A 13618-nucleotide genomic window follows, 5' to 3' on the forward strand; every position below is an offset into this window, starting at 1 on the left:
GGTTGGCAAGGTTCCTAATTTGTTCTTGAAAGGATCCATTAATGATGGCGTGTATATGCTTTTGGGTTCAACCTTAATTAGTTCGGCTTGTGTGTCCACTACTTCAACCGAGCATGAAAATGAAATTGATACTTCTTTTAAGGACAGTTTGAGAATAATTTCAACATATCCCAATGAGTCCATGGGATGTATGGACTTGATTGGTAATTAAAAGCATACTCTTGTGAGCCCTATGAGGGCATGTTTAGTGCATGTGCTATGTTTATGCACATGTGTTGTTTTTATTTTGAGTATGTTGTTGTGTAAGTTGTTAAGTTATGTTGGAGTGAATTAGAGAATTCTATTGACTTGGGTGAACTCAAGTCAAGGTGGAGATTGTTTTGATTGGTGTGACTTGAGTGCACATTTGATGAGGTGCATTCATGTGTGACCTTTGGGATGAAATCTCATGAATATGTTAAGTTGGTGTATTAAGTTGATTATTGTGGTTTATGATGGTGATTAAGTATGGATTAATAAGGTAATGAAGTGTGAGAGTTATGGGACTTAATGAAGAACTGGAAAGGTTTGTTTAAGATGCTCTACAATGTAAAGTCGAGCAATACTGTTAGAAGCCTTTGAACAGCCGCTCGACCAGCTCGCTCGACCGAGCGAGCTCCAGGTTGGGTCAAGCGGTCAGACAGAATGCTCCAGAATGCAGCTGATACTCGCTCGACCGAGCGGGCTCTCTGATCCGGTCGAGCGGATCCTCTGATGTGCATGGGATGCTGTTTTTCGACCTTTCAAGCTCTTGGAGTTATTTCATATTATTCATTAACTATATTAATGTTGTATTCAGGAGAGCTATTGATATTCTTGTATCTAGTACTATATATAGAGCTCTCATACTCACAAGGTGAATTATCCACAAAATACACCCCAAGCCATACACTAGCCTATATCTCTTCTCTATTGTAATTCTCCATATTTGAGAGTTCTTTGAACTCCTTTTGATAATATAAGAGATACTACACACCGGAGGACGTAGCCTTAGTTGGGTGAATCTCGTTAAATCTTTGTGTCATTGTATTGCTTTATTTTCTCCAATAAACATCGATATTATTGATAGCGTAATTTGTTTGTCACAAAACCTCATACACTCGATCTTGGTAATATTGGAGTTTGAAACACATTGTTCGAACTCTAATACATCGTCGTTTTCATAGAGAGCAACCAAGCAATCTGAATTGCCATATACGACAAGAGAAGCTATACAATCAAAAAGCCTATACATCGACAAGTAGACAAAAAACCTAGCCTTACATACGAAATCAAGACACGACAATAGCATACAACTTCAAAAAGCAAAAAGATGATGTTATAATTTACCCGATCCTTAAATATCGCCACCCTTTTCATTTTATCGCCACCCCTCCAAATGAAATTATGAATTTGCCCCTGATTTTTAAAAAATTACAAATTTGCCATTCATTTCAAATTTCTTATATATAATAATAATAATAATAATAATAATAATAATATTAATAATAATAATAATAATAATAATAATAATAATAATTATTATTATTATTATTATTATTATTATTATTATTATATCAATAACAATAATAATAATAATTAACTTTTTTATATTCTTTAAAAAAATATAAATAAAATTAATAATAATAACAGTAATAATAATAATAATAATAATAATAATAATAATAATAATAATAATAATAATAATAAAATTAAAAATAACAATAATTATTCAAAAAGAAAAAAAATTGGAGTCGCCCAGAACCGGGCGATTGGACCCCGGTTCAACCGCCAGAAAACTGGCAATTGAACCGGGGTCCATCGCCCGGTTCTGGCGACTCCCATTTCTTTTTTTTTTCTTTTTGGAACATTTAAATAATAATAATAATAATAATAATAATAATAATAATAATAATAATAATAATAATAATAACATTAATAACAACAACAATTGGTGGTTTCCATGACATTAATTATGAATTGGTGGTTCCCATTACATTTATTAATAATAAGCCTTAATAAAGGGCATTCAAAGATTTACTCCTATTAGCATTGAAAATACATTAACGTTAAGATGCGCTCAGTCTCCCATACATTAACGTTAAGATTTACTCCTATTATTATTATTATTTAAATTTTCCAAAAAGAAAAAACAAAAAAAAAAGAAAAGAAATGGGAGCGCCCAGAACCGGGCGATTGGACCCCGGTTCAATCGCCAGTTGTCTGGCGATTGAACCGGAGTCCAATTGCCCGGTTCTGGGCGACTCCCATTTCTTTTTTTTTTGTTTTTGAATAATTATTATTATTTTTAATTTTATTATTTTTGTTATTATTATTATTATTATTATTACTGTTATTATTATTAATTTTATTTATATTTTTTTAAAGAATATAAAAAAGTTAATTATTATTATTATTGTTGTTATTGTTATTATTATTATTATTATTATTATTATTATTATTATTATTAATATTATTATTATTATTATTATTATTATTATTATTATTATTATTAATGTTATTATTACTATAAATAAGAAAATTGAAATGAATGGCAAAATTGTAATTTTTTAAAAATCAGGGACAAATTTGTAATTTTCTTAAGGAAGGGGTGACGATAAAATAAAAAGAGATGGCGAAGTTTAACAACACCCATAATTTAAGCCCACTTAGGGAAACGAATGAAGAAACTTATCTTTAGCGGTGAGTCAACAAGGTTAGCACAAACATAATCTGGACCATAGGAACAACATGAGAGTAGCACCTGCACTTGTGCCACCAGTACCAATAACATACCCAGAACTGCATCCAGACAGACCAGGTAGTGGTGCAGATCAGGAGGCTGTAGTAGCGTCAGAACAGAATAGGTAGTAGTTGATATGTTGGCTTCTGATCTGGTAGCAAGACTTTCAGACTGTAGGAGCAGTGTCAAGTACAGAGTTTGGAATGTGCAGGACTCTAAGGCGAAGCTCTATTTCTTCCCGAATTTTCAGTGTAACAGAGTGCGGGTCTTGAATTAAAGTTTCCCATACAGCTGTGTTCCTGCATTTCCAGATTGCATATATGGTAGAAGTGTATATAGCACTCATAATGTGTTGTATTCTCTTAAGCTTGTGTTTTCGGAAGTCCATCTTGGCAATGGATTTAACTCTGATGCCCACCCAGTTCTCAATACAGTCTAAGCATTTTTTTACTGAAGGGGCAATCGAAGTAGAGGTGTTGAACATTTTCCTTTGCTTCACGTAAAGCGGGCATAAGTTGTCTAGCGTCACTCCTATGCTATGAAGCTTGTCTTTGGTTTTGAGTTTCCCCAATGCCATGAGTCAGCAGCAAAATTTAGCTCATGGGATAGAAACACGATTCTAGACCAACTTTCTCCAGTTTACCTCCGTTGTATTTTGAAGGTATCTATATAGGCCTATTTGATTGAGTAGGCATCCTTAAAGATCCACTGCTTCCAGGTGTCCTTAATATTGCAAAGTTTTCGCATGGTCCAACTCGCAGTGCTAGGGGCGTTAAATAAAGCCCATTTTCCCCCTTTTGTATATACACCGTGAACCCATGTCACCAACAATGAATCTTTCATCATCTAAATATGCCATGTGATTTTGCCAACAACTGCTTGATTCCAAGTTGAGATATCTTTAATACAAAGGCCACAATAATTTTTAGGTTTACGGACTTGTTTTTAGTTCACATGATCGGGCTTATGAGAATCACCAATACCAAACCATAAAAGGATCTACAAATGACATTAATGCAATTGATAACTTTCTTGGGAGGATAAATATCTGGCATCAGTAAGAAGAGATACCCATCAAGACTGAATTTATAAGCTGAAGTGTAGCAGCGTACGAAAGGTTTTTGGCTTGTCAAACTCTAATTCTGCTAGTCATCGTGTCTACAAGCTGTTCACATTCAACAATAGATAATCTCTTAAAACAAAGAGGAATGCCCAAATACCTGAACAGAAGGGAACAAAAGGGGAAGTGAGTGAGAGTTCCAATGGCGGCTTGGTTGGTAGGATTTATCCCTGCTGTGTAGATTGCAAATTTTGAAGCATTGGCCTAGAGCCCTGAGGCATTAGAAAAGGCTTGAATGCATTGCTGGAGAACCCGCACAGAAGGCACATCTCCCTTGCACAATAGCATTAGATCATCAGCAAGACAGGTGGGATAACTTAGTCTTTCTGCTTCTCAGGTGGAACCCATATTGACCTTCAATACATCTAAGGATACGAGATAAGTATTCCATTTCGATTCAAAGAGAAATGGAGACAAAGGATCTCCTTGGCGTAAGCCTATTTTAGCTTGAAAAGTAGGGATGGGACTACCGTTTAGCATGAGGGTGTAGCTGGAGGAGGTTATACATGTCATGACAATATGGATGAAGTGGGTTGGAAAGTTTAGTGCTACCCACACCTCTTTAATAAATTGCCAGTTTGTCGTGTAATAAGTTTTTAGGCATCCTGCCTGTGTTGAGGAAATGAGTGACTGCTTGGACAACATCCTCCCCCAAAATGTCCCAGAAGGCCTTGTAAAATTTTCTATTAAAACCATCCAACCTTGGGGCTATATCGTCTGGAAAAATGAAAATCCACTGCATCAAACAAAACAGATACATCATAGTTAGACATCTCAATCTACTGTAATTTAGCATCAGTATGAAGAAGTTACCCACCTTCTAGGAAGGGTTGTATTAGGTCATTATTATTATTATTATTATTATTATTATTATTATTATTATTATTATTATTATTATAGGGATATTCTACACGGTAGCAATGAATTTTTGCGAAAGGCTTTGCGGTAGCAAATCTTAAAAAATTCCACAAAATAACATTGTCAGCTGTCATAACATTAATGCCCAAAAAATGTTAGTTTTATACGTTAAGTTGTAAAATTTCGCTTTTACCCTTGTCTTCTTTCCTCAAAATTTGTCCATTTTCATTCATCTTCTTCCATTCATCTTCTTTCATCTATCTTCACCATCACCACCACCACCACCATCATCGTCGTCATTGTGTTTTGGTAGAATCTTGAGAGTACTTTTGTTGATTTGTGTATTATATGTTCCTTTGTGGTAGTTAGCAGAGGCTGTTACATAAAAAATAATGATAGCTTTAGTTGATGATTTATTTTGTAAAGAACTTATGAGGTCTGGATGTGGTACTAGAATAGTACTCAGCATATTTCTTATTGTGTTATCGAGTGCTACTAGCGTCATTGAAGATGATGCAACTTCTGAGTTTCGTGGTTGTATTAGAGTCCTTGCTGATAAAGTTGGTATTTTATCAAGGTAACGCACAAAGCTGCTTGATAGGAGTTCAAAGGCCGAAGCTGCAAGCAAACAACTTTCAAAGGATTTGGAAGAGAGGAAATAATTGGTCAAAACATTATTCACAAAGCATCAACTTGAGAAACAGGGATGCTGATTTTACTATCATAATTGTTATGAATGGTAGTATACTAATGTGGTAGTATACTAATGTGTGACTTGAGTGCACATAAATGGGGTGAATTCATGAGTGTGACTCTTGGTACTTTGGTAACTAAATGGGTGTAATTATGTGTGGAGTATTCATGAAGAATTATGGGTGTTAATGAAGATTAATGAAGAATATGTAAAGGTTTGATTAAGTATGCTCGATCAAGTTTCTGTTAGAGGAAGCTGTAGGGTCGCTCGACCCATTCGCTCGACCGAGCGAGCCTTTTGGTGGGTCGAGCGGTCAGTCAGAATGCTCCAGTTTTTGCTACTTCTCGCTCGACCGAGCCGCTCGACCCGAGCAAGCTCTTTGTTCAGTCGAGCAGTCTCTCTGATATGCGTGGGATGCTGATTTTTGACCTTCCAAGTTTCTAGAGTTATTTCATAGTATTCATTATTCAATATTAACTATGTATTCAAGTGAGCTATTCATATTCATGTACCTAGTACTATAAATAGAGCTCTCATACTCACACATCAAACACATCAAACACAATCCCTAAGCGAAACACATAGCCTTTCTTGTTTGTTATCTCTATCTCAATTGTAATTCTTCATATTGAAGTGTTGTTTGTATTCTTTTGATATAATATAGACATAAACTACACACCACGGAGGACGTAGCCATCATTGGATGAACCTCCTTAAATCTTTGTGTTTTTTTTGTTACATTGTCAAACTTATTTTATTCATTGTTGTTTGTTCTTAGCATCGTAACGTATTTGGTGATCCTTTTCAATTGGTATCAGAGCCAAGTTGTTTTTGCGGTGTTTTAAGAAATTATTACTTGAAAATCATGACTACAATGAAGCTCGACATTGAGAAGTTTGATAGGAATGTAAACTTTGGCTTATGGCAAGTCAAAATGAGAGCCATTTTGATTCAAAATGGTGTGCATAAGGCCATTGATGGTGTAGATAATATGCCGGAAGGAATATCCGCATCGAGATGGGAAGAGATAGACACTAAGGCATTATCGGCACTTCAATTATGCCTTTCCAATGATGTTCTAAGAGAGGTTGTTAAAGAAACAACAACCAAAAGTATATGGGAGAAATTGGAATCACTCTATATGGCCAAGAGTGTTACCAATAGGCTACTCTTGAAGAGTAGACTCTAAGACTTACGCTTGGAGGAAGGTAAACCTTTAAAACCTCACTTAGATGAGTTTTGTTCCATTGTTATGGATTTACAAAACATTGATGTCAAGCTTGATGATGAAGACTTGGCAATTTACCTTTTATGTTCTTTACCCCCCTCTTATAAAAATTTTAGAGAAACTCTACTTTATGGTAGAGATAATTTGAGTAGTGATGATGTGAAGAGTGCCTTAACATAAAGGGACCTCATTGATACACAATTGTCACAAAAGTCACCAAGCAATGCTAGTGATGGTTTGTTTGTAAGGGGGAGGTCAAAAGAGAAAGGTTCCACTAGTGGGAGTGGAAACAAGGGTAAAGGGAGGTCCAAGTCCGTGAGGCCAAATAAAAATAAAACTTGTAACTATTGCAAGCTTAAGGGCCACATCAAGAAGGATTGTTGGAAGTTAAAGAAAAAACTTGAGGAAGAGGCTATGGAAGGAACTAGCAATGCTAATGCTAGTTATGTGAATGATAGTGATGATGGTGATGTTTTAGTTGCCACACATGGGTACAAAGATAATGATGAGTGGATTCTGGATTCGGGGTGCACATTCCACATGACTCCCAACAAAACTTTCTTCCAAACTTATGAAAGTGTTGATGGGGGAAATGTTACCATGGGAAACAACACTACATGTAAGGTTGTTGGGATTGGGAGCATTAGAATAAAAATGTTTGATGGGATTGTGAGGACCTTAACCGATGTGAGGTATGTCCTGGGGTTGAAAAAGAATCTATTATCTTTGGGTACTCTTGATAAAATCGGGTGTAAAATCACTTGTGAAGGTGGAGTTATGAAGGTTGCCAATGGCTCACTAGTGGTGATGAAGGGGAAGTTGAATGGTAGTTTGTATGCTCTTGAAGGTTCAACCATTCTTGGCTCGGCAAATGTATCCACAAGCACAATGTCCGATCAAGACACCAAACTTTGGCATTTGAGGCTTGGTCACATGGGCGAAAGAGGTATGTTTGAACTCTCTAAACAAGGTTTATTTGATGGGAAGAAATTTGGGAACCTTGGTTTTTGTGAACATTGTGTTTATGGGAAACACAGGAGAGTTAGTTTTAAACCCGCCATTCACAACACTAAGGGAATTTTAGATTATGTCCATTCCGATTTGTGGGGGCCTTCTAGAATGCCCTCCCTTAGTGGTTGTAGCTACATGTTGACCTTTATTGATGATTTCTCTAGGAAAGTTTGGTGTATTTTATAAAACATAAAAATGAAGTGTTTGATGTCTTCTTGGAATGGAAGAAGATGATTGAAAAGAAAACCGGTAGGAGCATCAAGACCTTAAGAACCGACAATGGTCTTGAATTTGTTGATAATAAATTTCTCAAATATTGTTCTAATGAAGGCATTGTTAGACATAGAACTTGTGCAGGACGTCCTCAACAAAATGGTGTAGCGGAGAGGATGAATAAAAAATTGTTAGAAAGGGCTAGATGCATGCTAAAACAAGCTAATTTAGGGAAGCAATTTTGGGCCGAAGCGGTGGCTAGGGCATGTTATTTGATCAACCGTTCACCTAATACCGCCTTGAAGTTCAAGTCGCCAAAAGAGGTGTGGTACAACACTCCGGTAAACTATTCTAGTCTTAGGATCTTTGGTTGTCCAGCTTATATTCATGTAAATAATGGTAAGTTAGAACCAAGGGCTAGAAAAGGCATTTTTGTGGGATATGGAGTGGGTGTAAAAGGGTATAGGGTATGGTGTAATGATTCAAAGAAAATAATTGTTTCTAGAGATGTTGTTTTTGATAAAAATAGTATGCTTGTATCTAATGTTGAAAAACCTTTTGATAATGATGTAAATAATGATGCACAAGTGGAGGTTGAATCTTCCAATGTTGATGATGAGAAAGATGATGATGTTCAACAAAGGTCTCCTCCTTTGTCCACAACTAGGCAAAGAAGGAAGATCGTGGCTCCAAGGAGGTATATTGAAGAGTGTGATTATGTTGTTTATGCTCTCAACATTGCTAGCGAAGTCGAAGGGTTAAATGAACCAAGTATGTACAAGGAGGCTATGGCCTCAAATGATTCAAGGAAATGGTTGATTGCTATGAAGCAAGAGATGGAATCTCTTGCAAAGAATGGAACTTGGGATATCGTTGTTGCACCAAAGAAAAAGAAGATTGTGGGGTGCAAGTGGATATTCAAGAGGAAGGAGGGTCCTTCTAGTGATATTCCTCCCATCTACAAAGCAAGGGTAGTTGCAAAGGGATACTCTCAAATTGAGGGTGTGGATTTTCATGAGGTTTTCTCACCGGTGGTGAAACACTCTTCTATAAGGGCATTGCTTGCTTTGGTGGCGATGGAGGATTTGGAATTACATCAATTGGATGTAAAGACGGCTTTTCTTCACGGTGAGCTTGAAGAAGAAATATTTATGAAGCAACCGGAAGGTTTTGAGGTAGCCGGTAAGGAAAATCATGTGTGTAGATTGAAGAGGTCATTGTATGGGTTGAAGCAATCTCCAAGGCAATGGTATAAAAGGTTTGATTCCTTTATGATTTCACATGATTTTATTAGAAGTTCTTATGATAGTTGTGTCTATTTTAAGAAGTTTGAAGATGGTTCTTTATTATATTTGCTCTTATATGTTGATGACATGCTAGTAGCATGTAGTTTTTTGTTTAAGGTGGAGAACTTGAAAGAGTTGCTTTCAAGTGAATTTGATATGAAAGATCTTGGTGATAGTTGTTATGATAGTTGTGTCTAGTGCCGTTGGTAGCGTTATGTATGCTATGGTATGCTCTAGACCCGACATTGCTCATGCAGTGAGTTTGGTGAGTAGATATATGTCTAATCCGGGGAAGGGACATTGGGAGGCACTAAAATGGTTATTGAGGTATTTAAAAAATACTTCTAATGTATGTCTTATGTATGGGAAGAATTCACGCAAGCTAACCGGGTTTTGTGACTCGGATTATGGTGGTGATCTAGATAATAGAAAGTCCACAAGTGGGTTCGTGTTTACTTTGGGTGGTTCGGCGATAAGTTGGCAATCATCTTTGCAAGATGTGGTTGCCCTTTCAACAACCGAAGCGGAGTACATAGCCGTGGCCGAGTCATTCAAAGAGGCAAAGTGGCTTAAAGGTCTTGTTGGTGAGATGTGCAATAAAGTGTGTGAGGTAAGTGTGCATTGTGATAGTCAAAGTGCAATTCATTTGGCTAGGAATCAAAACGCATTTCATAGAAGGTCCAAACACATTGATATTAAGTATAATTTCATCCGGGATGAAGTTGAGCACAAAAGGGTGTTGTTGAAAAAGATTGACACTACGGAAAATCCGGCCGACATGATGACAAAGTCATTACCTACTACCAAGTTTGAATTATGTGTTGACTTGGTAGGTTTAGCTCCTTGCTTGAAGTAATGCCCTCTTAGGGCATTTTGAGGTGTGTATGTTTTTTTATTATGAAGTGGATTGATGAACGTTTTGACTTGGGTGAACTCAAGTCAAGGTGGAGATTGTTATGAATGGTAGTATACTAATGTGGTAGTATACTAATGTGTGACTTGAGTGCACATAAATGGGGTGAATTCATGAGTGTGACTCTTGGTACTTTGGTAACTAAATGGGTGTAATTATGTGTGGAGTATTCATGAAGAATTATGGGTGTTAATGAAGATTAATGAAGAATATGTAAAGGTTTGATTAAGTATGCTCGATCAAGTTTCTGTCAGAGGAAGCTGTAGGGTCGCTCGACCCATTCGCTCGACCGAGCGAGCCTTTTGGTGGGTCGAGCGGTCAGTCAGAATGCTCCAGTTTTTGCTACTTCTCGCTCGACCGAGCCGCTCGACCCGAGCAAGCTCTTTGTTCAGTCGAGCAGTCTCTCTGATATGCGTGGGATGCTGATTTTTGACCTTCCAAGTTTCTAGAGTTATTTCAGAGTATTCATTATTCAATATTAACTATGTATTCAAGTGAGCTATTCATATTCATGTACCTAGTACTATAAATAGAGCTCTCATACTCACACATCAAACACATCAAACACAACCCCTAAGCGAAACACATAGCCTTTCTTGTTTGTTATCTCTATCTCAATTGTAATTCTTCATATTGAAGTGTTGTTTGTATTCTTTTGATATAATATAAACATAAACTACACACCACGGAGGACGTAGCCATCATTGGGTGAACCTCCTTAAATCTTTGTGTTTTTTTTATTACATTGTCAAACTTATTTTATTCATTGTTGTTTGTTCTTAGCATCGTAACGTATTTGGCAATCGTTTTCAATAATAAATTGTATTTTGTATTTACTCTGCCTTTTGGTAGAGTCTTTAATACAGTAAGTCATGATTTTCTGGATGTAAATCCTAACATGTATAGTCATAGAGAAGTCCTCCATGACTTGGGGGTAGGTTGTTGATGAAAAGGTTATTATGGGAAGAAGATGGATGGAAGAAGAAGATGGATGAAAATGGAGAAGGCTAAGGAAAGAAGACAAGGGTAAAAACAAAATTCACGACTTAACATATTCTCTTCGTTCTGTTTTGTTCTTATCGTTTACTTTTTGTAGAGTTTGAACTATTATTATTATTATTATTATTATTATTATTATTATTATTATTATTATTATTATTATTATTATTATTATTATTTTTATTGTTATTATTATTATTATTATTATTATTATTATTATTATTATTATTATTATTATTATTATTATAATTATTACTTAATTAATTAATTAATTATTTATTATTAATTGATTTATTAATTAATTAATATTTTTAATTAATTAAGTAAATTATTATTAGAATTATTTTTTTGTATTATTATTATTTTATTTATTTGCTTTATTTATTTATTTATTTATTTATTATTAATATTATTATTATTATTATTATTATTATTATTATTATTATTATTATTATTATTAATATTATTATTATTATTAATATTATTATTATTATTATTATTATTATTATTATTATTATTATTATAATAATAATAATAATTATTATTATTATTATTATTGTTATTATTATTATTACTATTATTATTATTATTATTATTATTATTATTATTATTATTATTATTATTACTATTATTATTTTAGTTTTTTTAATTTTTTGAAAAGAAAAAGAATTTCATTCCAAACAAAACCAAAGAAACACATCAAAACTATGGGATCAGGCCGACTGTAACTTTGCATCAGTATGGAGGAAATACCCACCTTCTAGGAAATGTTGTATTAACCCATTCTTTATGTGCATACCATAAGAAGAGACCTCAAGGCAAAACACAAGGTTGCTGATTATAGATCTCTAAACCAAAGGTTGGTTTGAGATTGTACTAGGTACAAAGTAGAAAATCTAATCTTAATTTCATGCTTTACAATATTCATTATGTTAGCAACTGTGCTCATGCGACAAAGCCAATTTGCTTCATTTCTGGTCTTCCACATGTAATATCATAGGCTACGAATGCTTGCAATAATCACCTTCCTTTGGAAGCCACTTGCTTTTCATTTGAAGTTGATCATGTCAACAAGCGTCTGAGGGGTGGTATAAAGATGTACCCAATTTTAACCATTTCCACATAATAATATATGCCAAATAGTGTTGTGTGTCAAGTTTCATGCGAAACAAACCAAGTTTGAACTAATTTAAGCGAGAAAGTGCCAAAAAAGCTTAAAAAAGAAAAAAACGCAATTTTGCGCGTAATTTCAAAGATATGACTATTGTTTTTACTCTAAAAATTTCAACAGCATAATATATACAAAATAGTAATGTGTGCCAAAATTCATGCCAAAAACAATTTTATGCGAGAAAATGCCAAAAAAGCTTGAAAATGTTTAAAAACGGAACTTAGCACGTAATGTCAAACATATGATTATTTTTTTCAATTCCAACCAATTCAACAAAATAATATATACAAAATAATGTTAAGTGCCAAGTTTCATGCCAACCAAACCAAATTTGTATAATTTTAAGCGAGATGGTGCAAAAAAACCTTAAAAAACCTTACAACGGAACTTAGCACGTAAATTCAAGGAGATGCCTATTTGTTTCAATTCTAACCATTTCACCACAATAATATATACCAAATAGTATTGTGTGCCATGTTTTATGCTAAACAAACCATGTTTGATCTATTTTAAGCAAGAAAATGCCAAAAAAGTTATAAAAACCTTAAAAATGGAACTTAGCACATAATTTCAAGCATATGACTATTGTTTTTAAATTCTAACCATTTCCACACAATAATATATACCAAATAGTATTGTGTGTCAAGTTTCATGCCAAACAAACCATGTTTCATACTTTAAGCAAGAAAGTGCCAAAAAAGCTTAAAAAGGCAAAAAAATGAAACTTTGTGCGTAATTTAAAAAATATGAATATTTTTTCAACTCGAACAATTTCAACACAATAATATATACCAAATAATATTGTGTGCTATGTTTCATGCCAAACGAACCAAGTTTGAACAACTTTATGCGAGAAAGTGCCAAAAAAGTATAAAAAACCTTAAAAACGAAACTCAACATGTAATTTCAAGCATATGACTATTGTTTTGAACTCTAACCTTTTCAACACAATGATATATACCAAATAGTGTTGTGTGCCAATTTTTATGCCAAACAAACCAAGTTAGAAATACTTTAAGCGAGAAAGTGCCAAAAAATTTTGAAAATCCTTAAAAACGAAACTTAGCAATTAATTTCAAACATATAACTATTGTTTTTGATTCTAACCATTTAAACACAATAATATATACCAAATTGTCTTGTGTGTCAAGTTTAATGCCAAATTAACTAAGTTTAAATTACTTTATGCGAGAAAGTGTCAAAAAAACTTGAGAATCCTAAAAAACGGAACTTAGCACATTTATCAAGCATATGACTGTTGTTTTCGATTCTAACCCGTTCAACCTAATAATATATACGAAATAGCGTTGTGTGCCAAGTTTCATGCCAAACAAATCAAGTTTGAACTACTTTATGAGCAAAAG

The 13618-nt window shown here is 34.3% G+C and overlaps 1 protein-coding gene across 1 annotated transcript in view; it reads left to right on the forward strand.

Moving 5' to 3' along the window:
- The first annotated feature begins 5131 nt into the window (after nucleotides 1-5131).
- LOC130799325 (uncharacterized) overlaps nucleotides 5132-13618 on the forward strand; it is a 31259-nt gene continuing 22772 nt past the window's right edge. Inside the window, exons 1-6 of the mRNA XM_057662428.1 lie at nucleotides 5132-5299; nucleotides 6404-6520; nucleotides 7376-7508; nucleotides 8474-8517; nucleotides 8854-9264; nucleotides 12084-12181. Of these exons, the coding sequence (XP_057518411.1) occupies nucleotides 5132-5299; nucleotides 6404-6520; nucleotides 7376-7508; nucleotides 8474-8517; nucleotides 8854-9264; nucleotides 12084-12181 (971 nt within the window). The remainder of the gene's footprint in view (nucleotides 5300-6403; nucleotides 6521-7375; nucleotides 7509-8473; nucleotides 8518-8853; nucleotides 9265-12083; nucleotides 12182-13618) is intronic.

This window comes from Amaranthus tricolor, chromosome 14 (genome assembly GCF_026212465.1).
Source record: "Amaranthus tricolor cultivar Red isolate AtriRed21 chromosome 14, ASM2621246v1, whole genome shotgun sequence".
Lineage (NCBI taxonomy): Eukaryota > Viridiplantae > Streptophyta > Magnoliopsida > Caryophyllales > Amaranthaceae > Amaranthus > Amaranthus tricolor.